The sequence below is a fragment of the Stigmatopora nigra genome, chromosome 4 (genome assembly GCF_051989575.1).
Source record: "Stigmatopora nigra isolate UIUO_SnigA chromosome 4, RoL_Snig_1.1, whole genome shotgun sequence".
NCBI classification, from domain to species: domain Eukaryota; kingdom Metazoa; phylum Chordata; class Actinopteri; order Syngnathiformes; family Syngnathidae; genus Stigmatopora; species Stigmatopora nigra.
In genome coordinates this window covers 2274294-2294099 of record NC_135511.1, presented here as the reverse complement: position 1 = coordinate 2294099, position 19806 = coordinate 2274294, and the positions used below count along the sequence as shown (strand labels likewise).

Genomic DNA, 19806 nt, shown 5'->3' with positions numbered 1-19806 from the left:
AGAGAGAGAGAGAGACAGAGATGTAGAGAGAGAGAGAGACAGAGATGTAGAGAGAGAGAGACAGAGATGTAGAGAGAGAGAGACAGAGATGTAGAGAGAGAGAGAGAGAGAGACAGAGATGTAGAGAGAGAGAGACAGAGATGTAGAGAGAGAGAGACAGAGATGTAGAGAGAGAGAGAGAGAGAGAGAGAGAGAGAGAGACAGAGATGTAGAGAGAGACAGAGATGTAGAGAGAGAGAGACAGAGATGTAGAGAGAGAGAGACAGAGATGTAGAGAGAGAGAGAGAGAGAGAGAGAGACAGAGATGTAGAGAGAGAGAGACAGAGATGTAGAGAGAGAGAGACAGAGATGTAGAGAGAGAGAGACAGAGATGTAGAGAGAGAGAGACAGAGATGTAGAGAGAGAGAGAGAGAGAGAGAGAGACAGAGATGTAGAGAGAGACAGAGATGTAGAGAGAGAGAGAGACAGAGATGTAGAGAGAGACAGAGATGTAGAGAGAGAGAGACAGAGATGTAGAGAGAGAGAGAGAGAGAGAGAGACAGAGATGTAGAGAGAGAGAGAGAGAGAGACAGAGATGTAGAGAGAGAGAGAGACAGAGATGTAGAGAGAGAGAGAGAGAGAGATGTAGAGAGAGAGACAGAGATGTAGAGAGAGAGATGTAGAGAGAGAGACAGAGATGTAGAGAGAGAGAGAGAGAGACAGAGATGTAGAGAGAGAGAGAGACAGAGATGTAGAGAGAGAGAGAGACAGAGATGTAGAGAGAGAAACAGAGATGTAGAGAGAGAGAGAGACAGAGATGTAGAGAGAGAGAGAGAGACAGAGATGTAGAGAGAGAGACAGAGATGTAGAGAGAGAGAGAGACAGAGATGTAGAGAGAGAGAGAGAGTGAGAGACAGAGATGTAGAGAGAGAGAGAGAGAGACAGAGATGTAGAGAGAGAGAGAGAGAGACAGAGATGTAGAGAGAGAGAGAGAGACAGAGATGTAGAGAGAGAGAGAGAGAGAGAGACAGAGATGTAGAGAGAGAGAGAGACAGATAGTTTATAATGTTATGATATATTAGTGACACATTTTGGGTCCTTTATTAAACACTGAAATTTATATTAGGAAATTCCTAGTGAAAGGTTATTTTTCCTCAATTTTAATTGTGGTAATAGTGAGACCAGAAAATGGCTCTTATTTTAAATATAACCACCTTCTTCGGCGCGGATAGGAATTCAATAGGAATTCCGCTGGGGCAATTTAACTATGTTCACATAGCTAATTTAGCAATATGAGAGTGATTTGTGATTCAGATTTAAGTATTAAGAATCATCCAAATTATTAAATGAAGACAATGCAGAAATGGCATTCATCCAAATCATTAATGATATCAAACGAGAAGTTTACAATGCAGAAATGGCATTCATCCAAATCATTAATGATATCAAACGAGAAGTTTACAATGCAGAAATGGCATTGATCCAAATTATTAAATTGTACCTGACAAGTTTAGATAAAATAATTAATTTAGGATAAGCATGATTTCTATAGGATGGAATAAGGTGAATCATGTTTAGTGCACGAAACATGATTCATTGTTTTTCCCATCACTAGATGAAATATGCTTTAGTGTGAGTCATATTAATGACTATTAACCTAGTTCTTTTGAGAATGACTAGTGCTGATAGGACAGAAAAAGGTGGTTCGCTGCCAATAAGCCCTTTTCAGGGATGGCGCTCTCCACTAGTGACAAAAAAAATTGCAGACCACTGATGTCTGATGATGAATGAGTGTGAGCGTGAATGGTTGTTTGTCTTTTTGTGTTTTTGATTGGCCATCCACCAAGATATAATTGATCCGTTAGATATCAAGGTGGAAAAGGATTTAGCAAATTGGAATCAATTTCTGAAACCGCCAATAAGCCCTTTTCTGGGATGGCAGCGAAGGATTTGGAAATTTGGAATTGATTTCTGAAATTGCCAATAAGCCCTTTTCAGGGATGGCGACGACAAATTATGGAAAAAATATTCTGTCAAATGAAATTTTGAATGAAAAAAGCAGTACTCCAAATGTGACACTTGAAGTGGAGGAATAAATCTGCTATGCGAAATTTGGGAGCACTGAGAAAAACAAAAAACAAAGACACGTATGTGAAATTCCAAAGTACCATAGATTTTTAGTGATAATGGCATGCAAATTGTGTTAACAGATTAATTGACTGAATTGACAAAATGACTAATCTGGCTATATGCGTAAAAGAAAAAACTTTAAAGAAATGGATTGAATTTGGGTTAGCAGAAGGAGACTGTGCTTCTCAACAGGAAACATGGAGAAGACGCACGAGCAACCCAAGATGAGAACGTCCGTACAAATGTTGCTGACCAAACAGCAAACATGAAAATAGCTGAAAAGGAGGATGCAGATCCACCTTTGTACTGTAAGGAGGTTCTCTCAGTTGAAACGTTTGAGGAGACAGGTAAGATAAGCTTATTGACGTGATCAGACGTAATGGAAAGCATCCAATATTGATTGGAAAGATTATTGCTCGAGGAGCAATGCCATAAACCATAAGGAACTTTTTAAATTGGTTTTATTGTCTCCATAAAAAGTGAAAGCGTTTCAATTGAGAACAAACCTTCTTACAGATTTTTAAAGTAAACAATTAGAGAGAAAAGAGAGACTACAATGGATAGATATGTAACTAAATTTCAATTTTAGGCCTGACTATTGGAAATTGTTGATTAAGAAAGTTTTAAAGGAGATGATTGGCAAACTCCAAAGACAATGGAATGTTACATTTGATAAAAAAGACTACTAGTTTGGGATATTTTGAATTTCAAATAATTGAGTTTAATATGCAACGCGATACACATTGTTAATTGAATTGGGATTTGAGTAGTATGCAATTTATAAGTAATGAATTTTAATTGCCCTAAAGGACAATTATGCTAGAAAATATCAACCCTGATAAACAAGGGGTGGTTACAGTTTAGTGGGTTCAATTCTTTTCAGAATTATAAATGTTTACATTTGTTTCTGGATATTAATTGATGTGAATGTAACTGTTGCAGAAAGCGGGAAAGCTGTTTTCCTGAGGAGAAAGCAGCCTGGTTTGCTCTTTGTATTTTTCCTATTTTTAGCATGATTAGTTAATTTGTGTAATTGCAGGAAAGGAAAAATCAAATATAGTTTTTGATGTTAACATGGAAGCAGTGATCAAAATAGAATAACAGCTAGTATATCTACTTTTGAGTGATAAGATATTTAGATTTTCGCAAACAAAGTGATTGAATAAGTAAGATTGTTGTGATTTTTGTTCGTTTGAGAATTAAGCCCAACCAAGTGGCTGTATGCAGGTGTTGAGCACGCGCTAAAGACGACAGCAGCTAAAGCAGCAGCGCAAACACTTACTGCACAGTATTCACAACAACAAAAACCAAGTCAAAAACAGTATTAATTGATATGCAAAACATTGCATCACATAAGGTAGAGATGCATCTATACAGAAAGAACAGTCTGCAGAAGACCTGTACACAGCTAAAGGCCTAGCGTGCCTACCAAAAATTATTCCAAAATTGAGCCATGGATTGAACCATGTCTCAACAGGAGGGATGATGGACATGGTACAGTGTGTGTTCCATGTCCCAGAGGTCTAAATACCTACTTTTAAATTTTTTGTAGGAACTGTTTGATTTGTTGCAGACATGGTGTGCAGGGTAACTCCAGGCCCAAACGAGGACAACGTCCAAAAGAGTGTGGGACTGGTAGAGCAAACAAATGTTCATGGAAGACCATTCCAACATCCTCTATGGGAAGGTGAAACATGACAAAAGGCTAAGGGCAAGGCAGACCTAATCACAGAATGGATGGTAACATGTTTGGAGAAACTTGTCCAAAGAACAGGCAAGCTACCGTGATCCCCTTTTGTCTACTTTGCAGGAGGTGGTGAAGCCAGGTGACTGGATGCTGATCCGAGTCATAAAAAGGAAGTCCTGGTTCTCTCCATGATGTGAAGACCCATTCGTGGCCCAACTCACCAACCTCCACTGCTGTAAAGATTGTTAAAATGTCAAAGTGGATTCACCAATGCCAGGTCAAGGTAGTTCGAGACACAGGTGACTGAGTAGACTGGAAGTTGGACGGTATCAAAACCCTTGTCCGTAAAACACTCATCAGTCTACTCACCTGCCACAAGCACCCCTCACTTAACCTTGAACTGCCATGGACTTTGCACCTCTACACATTGGCCACAGTGAAAGCTGTTGCCACTAACATCACAGTGACTGCACTGTCAGTGACTGCCTGGGCGTGTCTGAACGCCCCGCCCACTGAGACTCGAGTGGGAAAACAAGATGGTGACATACTCCTATCACAGAGGAGAGTGAATTGGTATGAAAAGAACAATCTGGAGAACTACTATGAAGAAGATGTGTGGTATCCTGACTTCCTGAATTCACTGGGTCTAGACGTCGCGCTTAAATCTGCAGTGAGGCAGATGAGATGCATTCCTTTTAAGGGTAATGAACATAACAGTAAGCGATAAGGGACCAAAATCAGTGCAATTCAAACCACATGATTCAATCTGGGGTGGTGGTGTTCCGTCGTGACTACAAGTGGTCCACCCCCCAGAAAATCATACTGTCGCAACTTTGCCAAATCCGAGGTATAGCCGATGATTTAAAAGCCCCAAGGGAAATGGAGTTGCAGGAGGATGGAGCCAAGGATGGAGATGCGTGTGCCATGATGGGAGAACACTGCTGCACCTTCATCCCAGATGAAACCAATACATGACTTGGGCTATAGCTGAAGCTTTGGCCAACACGGGTCGTGGTTCTCGATTCTGTTTAAATTTGCAACTCCCTCACTTGCGATTTTGTTACGATTCTGTATTTTCTATGTATGAAAGTTATGATTCGAAATACTATCTACCACATGCTGGTAACTTACAATGACATACAGTATAACCGCGTGGCAAATCATAATGGAGATTCTTCCACTCTTTCAAAGTGTGACGAGTCTCGGTATGTCGAGTGCTTCGGGTTATTGTACTTGTTTTGACTTAAAAATTGTGTCCGCTCATAAAGAGGCACGCAGACGGATTTTTCTCGGATAACCCTAAAATTACCTCAAGTTTTTGCCTCTGCCTTGACAAGTGATTTTATTGTTTTCCATACCCCTTGATAAATAATGCTGATGATATTTGTATTCTAGAATCTGGATAGGAGGGATATAAATTTATGTATTTCATGAAAATTCTTTCAAAGTAACTATAGGGGGGAAATGTGAAGTATAGAATGTATTCTTTATACTTTTATGCTGTATAGTCACTAGGATAGAATTTTGCAGAGCCTAGTGGTAAGTTTCCTTCATAACACCTATGAGTTAGGGGCACGTCATTTACTAAGACACGCCCATTTCTTTGTGTCACTTCGTCCCGCCTTAAGTTTGTACCTAGGTCACATGACCCTTTGTTAATAAAAGGGGCTACTCTGTTGGAGGTAGCCAGGGATTGGAACTGGTCAGGCAAGGAGATGGACTCATCTCCAAGCGCTGGCTCCTCCCGACCCCTCCCTCAGCAGATGTCTTTGAAAATCTCATCAAGCCGACTCTGCGTGTGCTTCCTCTGCTCCGATATTATTGAATGTACATGGTCTTAAACCTGACATACCCTCTCATATTTTTCTATTATTTCACGCTTAATATTGATTGTCCACGTTCGCCTTTTCTTTGCACAACTCTTCATTTCACCGGTTTGCTTTGGATCCATTGTTGTTCACTTTGTATTATACATTGAATAACAAGGAAAAAAACACGGGAAAATGCAACGCTCCGCCCAGTAATCGTAGATATATTTTATACACGAAAGTGATGCAGCAAAAAAGACAGTGTGCTACAATGATAAACAGCCGCTCATGTCTTGGCCACCCGGTTTTCTCGCATCTCAATTTTTTTGTCGTATCTAGGAGATAATTATTTGCTCTAAATGTTACTTGTATCTCGAAATGCTCGTATGCCGAGGTACCACTGTACCTGCACTGCCCATTCAGCCCCACGGCTTAACAGAACCACTACCAAATTTTACTGTGGGTACTGTGTTACTGTGCTTGTCTCCGAATGTTGTTATTCTGCCATGCATGCTACCCTGTTATGCCCAAATAACTCAATTTTACTTTTTTCAGTCCACAGCACCTCATTCCAAAATGAATATGGCTTGTCCAAATGTGGTTCATCATACAAACGACAGTTTGTTGCACGTGCGTAGAAAAGGCTTCTGACACATTACTTTTCCATACAGCATCTCCTTGTGTGAAGTGCGCTGAATAGTCAAGTGATGCACAGGAGTATCATGTTGTAGGTCTTTGAAGCTAGTCTGTGGGTTGAGTTGACTGTTCTCATACTCCTTCGCCTCTGCTTATCTGAGATTATTCTTGGCCTGCCACTACGGGCCTTAATTAAAACTGGGCCTATGGTCTTCCATTTCCTCACTGTGTTTCTCACAATGGAAACTGGCAGCTGAAATCTCTGAGGTAGCTTTCTGTATTTTTCTTTCCTAAACCATGATGTAGAACAATATTTGAGTTTAGGTGATTTGACAGTTGAGAGAACAACTCACAAATGGCCAGCTCAAATACCCTTTCTCATGATTGGCTTCACCTGTGTATGTATGTCAAGGGTCAATGAGCTTACCAAACAAATTTTGTGTTCCAATAATTTGTGCTTAAGGTATTTAAATCAACAAGTATTTATGCACTGGTATGTTTAAGTAATTATTTCACACTTTCTGTAAATCCTATAAACTTCATTTCATGACAGTTTAAGCCCAGATGGGTTCTCAGTTTGAATGTTGCATACTAGCGTGGGTTTTCTCTGAGTACTCGTTTTCTCTCACATCCCTTAAACATGCATGGTAGGTTGGTTAAACACTGAACCAGGGGTGGCCAACTCCTGTCCTCGAGAGCCCCTATTCGGTCTGTTTTCTCCCTCCACAACACACCTGAATCAAATGATCTGGAGGAGTATCAAGCTTCTTGACAGGTTGCTGATAAGCTGATCATTTGGTTTGGGTGTAGTAGAGGTGGGAGATATGGAAAAAGACTGGATAGGGGCTCTCGAGGACCGGAGTGGGCCACCACTGCTCTAAACTCCCACTGGGTATAAGTGTTAATGTGAATGGTTGTCTCTTAGTGCCCTGTGATTGGCACCAGTCTAGAATTTGCGGAATGCAGTTTGCACGAGACTTCCAAGTATCTTGATAACTGCAGCTAGATTGTTTATAAACATATATTTTGTTTTGGTGGAAGCCATTCTCAGCAAAAGGAAAAATATTTCACAAAACAACCCTGAAAGTTACTCAGAAAACTAAGTTTTAAAAATCAAACAATTGAGAAATACAGTTTTTAAAATAAAACTTTTTTTGCTATGTGAATGCAATACCGTAAAAAAATCGGACATCACCAGGGAAAAGTTTGTAAAATGACAATAAAAGGATTCGATTCAATTCAATTCATTGAAATGTAACCCGTTGTATTGTCGTCGAGCATGCCAGAAATCTACTAAAGAAGAAGAACGGGGGTGTGGCCTCGTGACGAAAGAGGAAGTATATACACGTGTTTTGTTTGTCGGCGTGCAGGTAGGTTTGTGTGGATGTCTTATTTTAGTCTTAGTTGCCGTCTTTGCTTCGGGTAGTGAGCGACCGGTAGTACTTACTAGTGCAAAAATGTCGTTTAGCTCGCTGTACTTTTTACATGAAAGAAAAAACAGCACACAATAGGAACACACGTTGGTGTGCTAAGGAGACAATTAGAAGTCACCTAAATTGTTTCAGCGTCAATCTGTATTTTCTGCATGACGCTTTCTCTCTCTCTTTTTTTTTTTTAGAACTCACACGTGTTAATAGATGTCAAAAGTGACGGCGTGCCTTAATTCGGCCCCAAATTTGTATCGCCACGTGATTTTGCGATGATGCCTTCTTCGGATGATCAACTGTGCATCAACATCACCTCCGGGTCAATTTTACGGGTGAGTTATTTAAATTATTGTCTCCTTTTCCTTACTCGAGCCTGATAATAAATGGAATACCGGCATTTGTCCCTGAAAAGGTGCCAAACAAGAAGCGGACGCACTCTAAGGAGCCCCGGAAGGATGTAAAAAAGGCCAGGACGCAAAAGACAGAACACTTGGCCCCGCCACCTTCCAGCATGCAGGTATGTGACGGGAATAGGTCACCTACCCTCTGTTTTTCTCTGACGGCCCACTGTTTTGGTCAGACGGACAAATGGAAGACTGTCAAGACTTCGTCGCTGTTCAAACACAACCCGGACATACCCCTCGTGCAAAGGTGAGCCACTTAGTCTCATTGGTCCTCACTATGTCACAAGTCTTTTTATTCGCTAAGGCCCGAAGTTTGTCCAGTGAAAGAGAAGATTTTTACTGAGGAAGCTTTCTCGGACCTGAACCTTCATCCTCATTTGGTAACGCACTCACCGACACGATGCATTACCGCGTCGGTCTGAATGGTTGTTTCCATCCAACAGGTGGCAACGCTCAACAAAGTCTTCAACATTTCCACGTTGACCAGGTTACTTAAAACAAGGAGTGAACAATTGCAATTTTCTGGCTAATTACCAATTTTTGGAAAATCCAACTTGTCTGGAGTTTTGCTGATTCCAATTATTTTCATGAATAGCATGTGCTTTTAACCAAAGGTCAATTGATATGTTGGACTAATGAATGGGAATTTTTCTAGATTGGCCATCGGCTGATGAATGGCTAATATAGTAAGATCACTGTTGTGTTCACTTTTTGGGCCCTGTTGTGTTCACTTTTTGGGCCCTGATCTAATCAATTTTCGATTCTGCACCATCTAGTGCAGGGGTGGGCAAACTTTTCGGCCCGGGGGCCACATTGACTTATAAAATTTGACAGATGGGCCGGTTCAGCACAAGATATGATACATATAAAAGAACTGTATCCGTTAACAGTACATATGAAACATAAACAGAAAAAAGGACTAAAATATTAACATACTCATCACTCATCATTAAAGTATAAAGTACAAAGTAAAGTAAAAAGCAATGTATTAAGAAATATTAAAATGTAATTTAAAAAAAGATAGAGGGGCTGTAAAACACGAAAAACAAATAAGAGTGGACAGAGCCAATGCCACTGGCTTCCGCGTGACGGCGCCATCTTGGTTGGAAAAAAAACAAAAACATTATTTGATCAAGGCCTTGTGGGCCGTAGTTTGCTCATGTCTGATCTAGTGTGTAGTATTACCAAAGAAGAAAAAATCCTAATGACATTTACATAATGTTAATACTCTTTCGCAATCACACTGATCTAAAAAAAAGTTTATCAGCCAACAAAATTGGCTCTAAACATTGGCATTTGCCTTAATTTTCTTATTTAGAAAATGGAACTGGCATCAGCTTTTGACGTTCCAATATAAGTCCACCTGTTTAATTTTTTTAGCCCCCATCGGTGGTGATAGATGTCCATGATCCATCAAATAACTGAATTAAAAAATAAACCGTAAAAGAATATATTTTATTATCAAGAACATTTCCTGGTGAACTGTAGTTGTGCAAAATCAATGACAGCAGATGCAAATGTTAAATAGATTAAAAAATGAATTAACACGACACTTCCTATTGAGTGTGTAGTAATGCAACATTGCCCACGGATAAAACATTTCTGTAATGATCCCTTCTGGTGTATTTGACAAATGTAGTTTATATAATAATGACCACCAATGTCCAGCTTAGCTGGCTAACATTATTTTTTTCTGTATCAACCAATTGCCAATCCCCCTCAAAATAAGCAAATCAGCCATCAACATATATTTAGGTACCACTTTAATTGTGAATACTACATAGCAATTTATATAATGAAGGCAGACGGAAGTGATGTTGTTTTTACTCGCAGTGTGCAGAAGCAGAGTATTCCGGCGCTGCTGTCTGGAAGAGACGCCATTGTTCGATCTCAGACTGGCTCAGGTTTGTGTACACACAAAGTTTACCTGTCTTGATAATGCCAGACATCAAATTCACTTAGGCTGGGAAGCTCGAATAAATGCACTCACTGTAAATGGATTGAGCATGTAACGCTGTCAATTGCAGCCAGAAAGTTATATCGGGCCATTTATGGGTCCAATTCCCACAAATGTTGGGGCATTTATGGCACAATTTGACTTTGGCTCACTTCCTATAATTTATGGAGATATTCCCATTTCACTCCCTGTTCAGGGGTGGCCAGGCGACTGAGTGGTTAGCGTGTTGGCCTCACAGTGGGGGACCTGTTTTCAAATCCAGGTCGGTCCATCTGTGTGGAGTTTGCATGTCCTCTCCCCGAAACCTGGGTTGGTTTTCTCAGGATACTCTGGTTTCCTCCCATATTCCAAAGACATGCAGGCCGATTGGACACTCTAATTTGCCCCTAGGTATGAGTGAGTGTGAATGGTTGTTTATCTCCCTGTTCCCTGCGATTGGCTGGCCACCAATTCAGGGTGCCCCAAAAGTCTGGCCCAAAGTCAGCTGGGATAGGCTCCAGCACTCCTCACGACCCTAGTGAGGATAAAGTGGTTCAGAAAATGAGATGATGAATGAAACATCCTGTTCAGTCGGCCAAATTGAACAAATGATCTGGAAATGCATTTTAATAAACCGGAATTGACCAAACAATACAACAGGAATGAACCCTGAAATACCCAAAGTCAACAGGATGTCTGAAAATCAAAAGTAACCCGAAACAGTAATTGACCAGGAAACAAGCCAAAATAAATAGCAAGTGAACAAGAAATATATCATAATAAAAAGTTACTCACAAATGCCCCAAAATCTGTATTGTGTGGAAGTGCCCCAAAATCAATAGGCATGAGCCAAAATGAACAGGAAGTGGCCTAAAATCAGGCAATGCCCCAAAATTTATAGGAATTCACCCAAACTCAAAATGAAAAGGGAGGGATTGGTAAATGTCCCAAAACCAATAGGAGGTGATCTTTAAATCAAGATGAACTCCTTGGCTACTGTTGACAACACTAGACGTTCAATCCATTTTGAGTCGTACTGTAAGATCCCAAATAAAATGAATTGGGCATTGATGGGTCCACCAAAAGGCATTCCCAAATGCATGCACATATAAAGAGAAATGACCTGAGAATCTCCTGGGTTTACTTGCAAGAGAGATTTGAACCTTTCAGGTCTCTGCCCAGATTCGTTCTGGCGTCACACGCATCTTTTCCTTGTTTATTAGCTTCAACGACCCTAGTTACAATAGACATCTTAGTTCTCAAAACAAATGAAGGTCATGTAGAGCCGAAGGTTCTTCTCCACATTCCACCAGTCCAAGATGATTCAACCTTCCTGTTGTTTGGTCTAACTAGGGAGCAAAGCATGATGTACAGGGTGACCCAAAAAGATGCCTACCCATGAAAATTTCTATTTTGTACACTCTGGTATGACTGTCGCAAAATAGATCTCCAGGGAGAATATCTGCTGCTGATTTGTCCAAGAAATTTTTGGGGCAACTATAGCTGAAAACGATCATCCATAGGTCCACCTTTCACGTCCTGCAACAGAAAAGACTTTCGTTAATTTTTTATTTTTTTTAATCGTATAAAATATGGGTACGCATCTTTTTGGGTCACCCTGTACTATAATAACTTTTCTAATGTTAACAAGCCAAGTATAAAGCAAAGCGTTCTTCATTGTGAGCAAATATATAATAATGTAAGACTAACAACCCTTACAGTCATCTAGCCAGGTGTTAATGGCAAGCCATGAGTTAAATACAATGCTTCAAAAAAACCTTTGTTGTCAGGGGCTGTAATCAGTTGTTAATTTCATTTCTTCATTTTTTAATGTATTTTATTAATTTTGTGTCACGCAGGTAAGACGTTGTCTTTTGCCGTACCGCTGGTTCAGACGCTTCAGGCTCTCCAGACCAAAATCCAGCGTTCAGATGGCCCCCTCGCTGTCGTCGTCGTCCCCACCAGGGAGGTGAGAAGGAACTCATTGTCAATTCCGAGGCCGTGTGTGATGTATTTCTTCTCTTTGTCCAGCTTGCCTTGCAGACCTTCGGCACCTTCCAGAAACTTCTCAAGGTAAGCAAAGCATGCACGCATTGTGAACAAGAGAAACCACTGACACTGTCGCCAGCCCTTCACGTGGATTGTCCCCGGCATCCTGATGGGTGGAGAAAAGAGGAAGTCTGAGAAGGCCAGGTGGGTGGCCTCACAAAAAAATTAAGTCGTCCTTCCTGAAGTTGACCCTAAATCAGCACTTGTGTGCGGGCAGGCTTCGCAAAGGCATCAATATTCTGGTCTCCACTCCGGGGCGCCTGGTGGATCACATCAACCACACCCTCAGCATGGCCTTCAGCGCCGTACGCTGGCTTGTTCTGGACGAGGCCGACCGGTACCACATACACGCCATACACTCGGGTTTATGATGATTTCTTCCTACAAAAGAAGTTTTGGGCTACTGAAGAAATAACGATGGCCAAGATTCTCACTTTGAAGTGAGAATTTGCACTTAATTCTCAGAATTCTGACTTTAAAGTCTGAAATTTGAGAATAAAGTTAGCATTTTGGCCACACTTTTCTTTAGTGGGCCTCATGCTCTTGCATTTTTTCCATCCACCATTTACAATTTAGTTTTGTTTATTTCAATTAATTTAATTTCACTAATACCTAAACTAATATAAATGCATCTCTGTGTGAATCTGTTTGATCCCTACGGACACTGAAATGGCTGAATCAATTTTGATAAAAATTCACAGCTATACTTAGGGCCTCTGGGATTGTCATAGGCTTTGTGTCAAAGTACCCCCGATAAGTAATCATTAATCGAAAAAATAGGGTTTTCAAAATAATTGTCCCATTCCTGCCAAATTCGACACGTTTGTAATTGTAATATCTCATAAGTGTTGATCCAGAATATTAAGATCATGGGTCCCTTAGGAGCAAATACAACCGATTAAATAAAAAAACATTTAAAATATGACCGAATAGCCAATTTGACTTAAAGAGACTTTTGAGCCAAGCCGCTCAATATTTAATTTCACTGCTTCGGTCCTCAAAAACAAACATAAAATGACAACTCTTTACTAAATACAGTGGTACCTTGAGATACGAACTTAATGTGTTACGGGACTGAGCTTGTATGTCAATTTACTCAAATTAACGTTTCCCATAGAAAAAAAACTAAAAACAAATTGATTTGTTCCAACCCTCTCAAAAAGCACCAAAAACAGGATATTGGGATGGAAAAACATTTTTACTTGTTGTAAATCGCCAACCTATAACTAGTGGCTTTATAGTACTAAAATGTGTTTAATAGTGCTAAAAATAGACAGATTTCGCGGAGGGGATGTGGGGGCTTTTTGCACGGCAACACGCTCGTAACATAACATAACATAAAATTTAAATTAACTTGGATTATGATACAGAAACACTCAAAAATAAGTTTAATCTAATTTTACACCAAACAATTCTAATTTAGTTTTTAATTTTTATACTTCTCCCTGGTTGGCTCTATTTGCCCCGCCTCCACCCTGACTTTCAAATGCAACCGATCAAGGGTTATATGCTTTTTTTCTTCCCTTCAAAATACCCCGAAAATGATGCTCACATTTCCTTGCAATAGGATAATGGACGACCACTTGCCAACGAGAAGTAGTATACTCATATTGTCGAGCAAGCTCCGCCATTCTGCACTGATTTACGGGGAAAACACTAAGAAAAATGCAACGCTCCGCCCAGTGCTCGTAGACACATTACATGAGGGAGTTGCGGGGAGAAAGACCGTGCCCATGATGTTCTTATGAGCAGCCTCTCGCGTCAGCTGTGCTCGTATAACAAAATTGGCTTGTATCCCAAGATAAATATTTTCTCTAAATTTTACTCGTATCTCAAATTGCTTGTATGTCGACACTTGTATGTCGAGGTATTCCTGTATATATAAGGTGAGTTTTGGGGCAATACGGATCACTTCCGGTTCAGTGACCTCATCGCAACTAAATCAACAGGAAGAGAGCTGCAGAAAAACACATAATTAAACTGCAGTTGCGTTCTGCAATGGATGTCAATTTAGAGCTGTTTGTGTCTGCAGGATGTTGGACTTAGGTTTTGAGAAGGACCTAGCCATCATCTTGAACTCCTTGAACTCATCTGGAACAGAGAGACAAAACGTCCTCCTTTCGGCGACATTAACACAAGGTGGACCTACGTTTGTTATGCGGTGCTCGTGCGTCTACGCACCGGTGGTGAATAGTTGCCCATGTGCTTTTCAGGCGTTACGCATCTAGCAGACATCTGTCTGAAGGATCCCATCCGAGTCCAGGTTGACGCGCCTTCTGCTGACAGCCAACCGGAAAGCTTTGCGGTGCCGACGGAGCTCAAACACTATGTCGTGCTGGTGCCCAGTAAGGTCCGGCTTGTTTGTCTGGCCGCCTTCCTCCTACACGAGTGCCGGGTACGTACACCTTGTCCGCGTCCTCTATCATCTATATCGTGATAACCCGCATGCACGCAATAGCACCAGAAGGCCATGGTCTTCATATCCAGTTGCGAAGAGGTGGACTTCCTTCACACACTCTTCTGCACTGTCCTGTCGGGCAACCGTTTCCTGCGTTTGCATGGCAACATGCCTCAGGAGGTGAGCTTGGTGTCTCTGACGGCCGCTGGATTGAAATTTGTGGAACTTTTTAATTTATTTATTTGTTTTTCAAAATTTAGCCGCAAAAAGAATTCATGTTTAAACATCTATGACTCGGAGGTAGCAATCCGCCACCAGCCGTCGCATTCAATGGCTTCTCATTGGCTCTCCTTCATTTTGCGATGTAATATTTTGAAACCTCTAAATTTTACAGCTGATTTTACGCAACATGCTGCATATTCTTCAGCTGAACTTCTGACCGAAATCTTTTTTGCAGATTTTTAAAAAAAATTTAAATTTTGGAACTTGCAATTTTTTTCTGTGCTGGTTTGTGGACTCGTCTATCAGTTTTGAGAGTGTGGGTTCCATCCCAGATTTGGATCTTCCTGTTCGGAGTTTCTCTGTACTCTGAAACATTGCAAAAACATGCATGTTCTGCTGGTTGGACACGATAAATTGCCCCTTTGTATGACTACACTGCATTCCAAATTATTCGGCAAATTGTATTCGTGTGATAGAGACCTAAATTTTTCATTTTCAATTTGCCTAGTGTATGGTATTGTGTCTCGGCCTCTTTGGTTCACATAAATCAATTTCAGACACCTTTTGATAATTAGCTTGCTAGCTGAGCCCAAATAAATGAAAAACTACTGAAGGATTTTCCACCTTATTAAGCTGAACAGCATTTTCAAGCAACATAGGAGAAAAAATGATCTCTGCTTCTGAAAAGCATGAAATAGTTGAATGCCTTTGACAAGGTATGACATTTCACAACAAACATAAGCGTGATCACTGTACTGTTAAGAGTTTCGTCGCTGATTCAGAGCACATAGGTTTATGGAGCTAAAGACACGATAGTTTCTGCCAGACAAATACACTGGATTAAGAAAGCATCTGCTAAAAGGCCATCACAAACCGACAAACAAAATTTTATTTTTGCTTCTGATCTATGATGCTGCTAAAATGTAATAACGTTTAGAAATCCCAATTCAAACATTTGCCAGGAACGCTCGGAAGTCTTCCAAGAATTCTGTGGGGATTCATGTGGAGTTCTACTGTGTACGGTCAGTCCATCCCTCACCTTGTCCATCTGGACACACTTGGTGTCATGATCCGACAAAAGGCCCTGGTGTGACGGTTTTTGCAGGATGTCGCCGCTCGCGGGCTGGACCTCCCTCAAGTCACGTGGATCGTACAGGTGATGCGCACGCACTCACTCGTGGCTTCCAATTGTGTGACGTGACACAATCCTGCTATGCGCAGTACACTCCTCCATGCAGCCTGCCGGAGTACGTCCACCGTGCAGGGCGCACGGCCCGAATCGGCTCCAGGGGGAGCAGCCTCCTCTTCCTCACGCCCAACGAGTCAGCCTTTGTTCAGGAACTTGCTGCCGGGGACATCGGGTGAGCAGTGCCGTTGCGAGCTGGGAGCAAGCATGTTGTCTGGTCTTGTCAATGTCAGCAAATGATTTAATTTGGGGGATCTTTCCGGTTCACACATCTTTATTTTGGGGCTATAGAGGTTACTTAATGTTGATTTTGGGTCACTGAACTCCAATGTCCCCACGTGAACAGTCAGTGACCTAGAAATGCTCCAAAATAAATTGGGAGTTTGCTGTAGAGCAGGACTTGGGAACTAATCAATGAGTATCAGAGTGCAGTGATACCTTGAGATTTTAATTTACAGTGTTCCCTCGCTTATCGTGGTTAATGGTGACCGGGACCCCCCCGCAATAGCTGTATTTCCGCGAAGTAGGCGTGCCCCTTCAAAAATGCTTAAAGAAACGTGTAATACGTAAACAAAAGCACCACCGAGCAAAAACATAGTAGTCCGGATGGAGGATCTTCTGCAGTATTTTTGCACGTAAGAAACCTCGTTATTGGGAGTTGTTGAACGTTGTTTTTTTTTTGGGCGGTGAAGATGCGCATGTAAAGAGCCATGACGTCATCAATGCGATTCCTAAACTCACCATGTTATTGACCATTTCTTTGGCCTTTTGTTTGATGCAATTACTAATTCTTATTGAATATTTTGTTTCCACTCCTTGTAAGATGATGTCATTTATAATTTTAATTTGACATCTTTAAATTTTTAATTTTTTTCCTGAAAAAAATCTGCGAAGCTCTGAGTCCGTTATAGCTGAAGCGCGGAGTAGCGAGGGAACACTGTATTGTACAAGCTCGTATGTCAATTTACTTGTATTTCAAACCTATTTTTCTTATAGAAATGAGCAAAATACATTTTTATGGCACTCATGGGTCATTTTCTTTCCATTTTGAGGCTCTTCAGTTCATTTCCAGTTCATTTTGGAGCATTTCTGCATCTCCTGTTGAATTTGGTGCAATTCTCGGTCACTTCCGGTTGCTTTTAGGTCATTGAAAATGACCCATGTATGTTGCAAAATAGGTTCACGGGAAGTGTCCTGTAAATGCCCTGAATTGAGCTAATTGCTTGTCATTTGATGGCGTTTAGCAGTTTGATTCGTTTTAACTGTCAGGGTTTGATGGTGATCATTTGATATAAGATTGTTAATGTCAATGGTAGCCAATTCCAGTTCAACAATGCCTGTTGGTTTTGAGGCTATTTGAAGTCATTTTCTAAGGTATCCTTGCTGTCTTTCAGCCTGTCTGAGTTGAAACTACAAGACATCCTTGCCCGCCTCGCTGAAGATGATGCCTACAAGCCCCAAAGGCGAGGGCGCAATCAGGTAGTGATCGGCGCTCACCATCGTCCCATCTACTCCTGTTGATTGAGCCCTCCTTCCGTTGGCGCTTGCCAGGCTTCCCGTGGAGCTCCGGAGGAGGAAGTACGTGTACGGGCCACTGTCCTGCAGACGCACTTTGAAAACTTTGTCCACGCCGATGCTATGTCCCTGAGGAACGCCAAAAAAGGTTCTAATGCCGCCCAAGTCTGCTGCGCAATATCTTTTTGAGATCTCATTTTTCAGATGAAAAAAATAACTGTCTGTGGACTTTGACTGTTCTAACACCTGGAGACATTTATTTGTGAACCATTCCATTGTAGATATGTCTTTTTGGTTTGGATCATTGTCCTGTTGAGAGATAAATCTTAGGCCTAGTCTCAGTCTTTTGCAGACTGGTTTTCTTCCAGAATGGTCCACTATTTGACTCTATTCATCTTTCCGTCAATTTTAACTATCTTTCCTGTGCCGGTTGACGATAAGCAGGCCCAAACCATGATGTAGCCATTTCCATGCTTGACAGTGGGGCTGGTGTGTTCACGGTGATAAGCAGTGTTGCGTTTATGCCACACATTGTTTTGCATTGTGGACAAAAAGTTAAACTTTGGTTTCATCTGAGCAGAGCAACCTCTTTCTCGTGTTTGGTGTCTCCCAGGTGGAATGTGGCAGAGTTTAAATTAGACTTTTTGTGTAAGTTGTAGATGATTTTTCTTCTTGCCACTCTTCTAAAAAAAAAAAGACAGAATGGAAGTAATCCTATGAACACTCTCCTGCCTCAGATCTCTTCAATTTAATCACTGTCAAATCATGGAAGTTTAGGCAGCATCTCTGAAAAGTCTTGTTTAAGAGTGATGACCTGGACATGGTATATTTGTAGCGGTCTGATATTCCTTATGTTTCAATAGAAATGGTTGCACAGTGCTCCTTGAGCTGTTCTAAGCTTGGGAAATATTTTTGTATCCAAATCCAGCTTTAAACGTCCTCACAACGGGGTGTATCTGGTGTTTCTTGGTCTTCATGTTCGCCACACTTTAAACAAAAGCCCAAGACCGATTGATTACATTACATTATTCAAAGTACCTCACTCCACTAACTTCTGCATAAAGTTTGCTGTACCGAAAAATCCATATCACGATTTTGTCCCCCAGAAATATATTTTATATTTGTGTTTGGAGCTTTAATTGTGGTGATAGGTTAAAAATTTTATGCGGGGCTGAACATTCACAAGGTCACTATAAATTTATTCCTAATCTAAGTGTAAAAATCCTACTAGGTGGAAGGGTGGTTTATTTATTTATAGCTCGTTGCCTGCCGCTGATGGCAATAGACAGCCAAATTATTTGATATGATTGTTTGTTGGTTTTGCCTCAGCGCTGAGCTCGTATCTGCGATCATACGCCAGCTACCCAGCTTGCCTCAAGCACATCTTCCACATCCGCGGACTCCACCTGGGTCATGCTGCTAAGAGCTTCGGCCTTAGAGATGCCCCCAAAGGCCTGACCGCCACCGACTCGCGTCGCAGGTAATACAGTACAAAATACAAATATTCAGCGCACTGTCTGGTGCACCATTCTCACCGCACATCGTCGTCAGTTTGCATCGGCGACCGACCCAGAAGAAGCGAGTAAAAACTAAGAATTGCGCCGATGAGTTCTACAGTGGCATTGCAGTGAAGAAACGGCGGCAGCAAGGTGATTTTAAACTAAATATATATGCACCATTGCATCGGATATGTGAATGGTAAGGAATAAATTAAGTAATGACTTGCTTTCACATCCCACTTGTTGTGTAGCAGCGACAGAGAAAATGGCTGAGGGTTGACAGATGGATGGAAACCCATGTACTCGGACAGAGGCTGGATAGAATTGTAAATCTGGAGTGAGCCTAAAAGAAAAAAATACATTTTTTTTTTACAGGTTGTCATAAAGAAAAAATGTTCCTTGATCAGTCTTATTTAGACATGCAATGTGTTGCCTGCCAACTGACAAAAATGTGTCCAATCAATTTGATGTTGGGGGGATGGTAGCAAATGGCCCTACATTCCTCCTATCGAAAATAGATTGGATGTAAGCTAATAAACTCCTTCAGATAAAAGATGCATGATGACATTTTATCCCGCCTACGAAAATGGCTGTAATGAGTGTTTTTAAAACCAAGTGAAATTTTTAAGCTAATTTTTAATTGTCTTTTTTTAATCAATTGTATTTGGTGATAGACTTCAATTGACCATGCTAGATATCCAATCCATTTGAAACGGGCATATTGGTTTTGAATGAAATCTTGATCTGATGCAACAAACCCATCACAAACAGATTGAATGTCTAATACTAGTGAGGAATTTATTTTTAAGAAGGATTGACAACAAATAATGTTTCATTTGTGAATTCAAAATTGTGCAGAAAAAAAAATAAACTGTATATTCAAAACAATATTCTCCTATTTCAATGCACATTATTTATTTTGGTTGGTAT

General features: G+C 40.9%; 1 protein-coding gene across 3 annotated transcripts; it reads left to right on the top strand.

Moving 5' to 3' along the window:
• The first annotated feature begins 7469 nt into the window (after positions 1–7469).
• Positions 7470–19764, top strand: ddx31 (DEAD (Asp-Glu-Ala-Asp) box polypeptide 31). 3 transcript variants are annotated; one of them, XM_077714298.1, is made up of 22 exons: positions 7470–7610; positions 7859–7999; positions 8080–8184; positions 8248–8318; positions 8376–8451; positions 8515–8558; positions 9905–9975; positions 11867–11976; positions 12039–12080; positions 12136–12200; positions 12274–12393; positions 14089–14195; positions 14270–14451; positions 14515–14634; positions 15639–15698; positions 15782–15832; positions 15898–16037; positions 17257–17341; positions 17414–17525; positions 18707–18857; positions 18929–19026; positions 19131–19764. In XM_077714298.1, the coding sequence occupies exons 2-22, from the start codon at positions 7940–7942 to the stop codon at positions 19154–19156; spliced, it is 1896 nt and encodes a 631-aa protein (XP_077570424.1). In that variant the 5' UTR covers positions 7470–7610; positions 7859–7939; the 3' UTR covers positions 19157–19764. The 3 variants fall into 3 exon arrangements, with proteins under 3 accessions (XP_077570424.1, XP_077570422.1, XP_077570423.1); XM_077714296.1 differs by having other exon boundaries at positions 19128–19764; XM_077714297.1 differs by lacking the exon at positions 7470–7610 and having other exon boundaries at positions 7621–7999; positions 19128–19764.
• Positions 19765–19806: the final 42 nt, after the last annotated feature.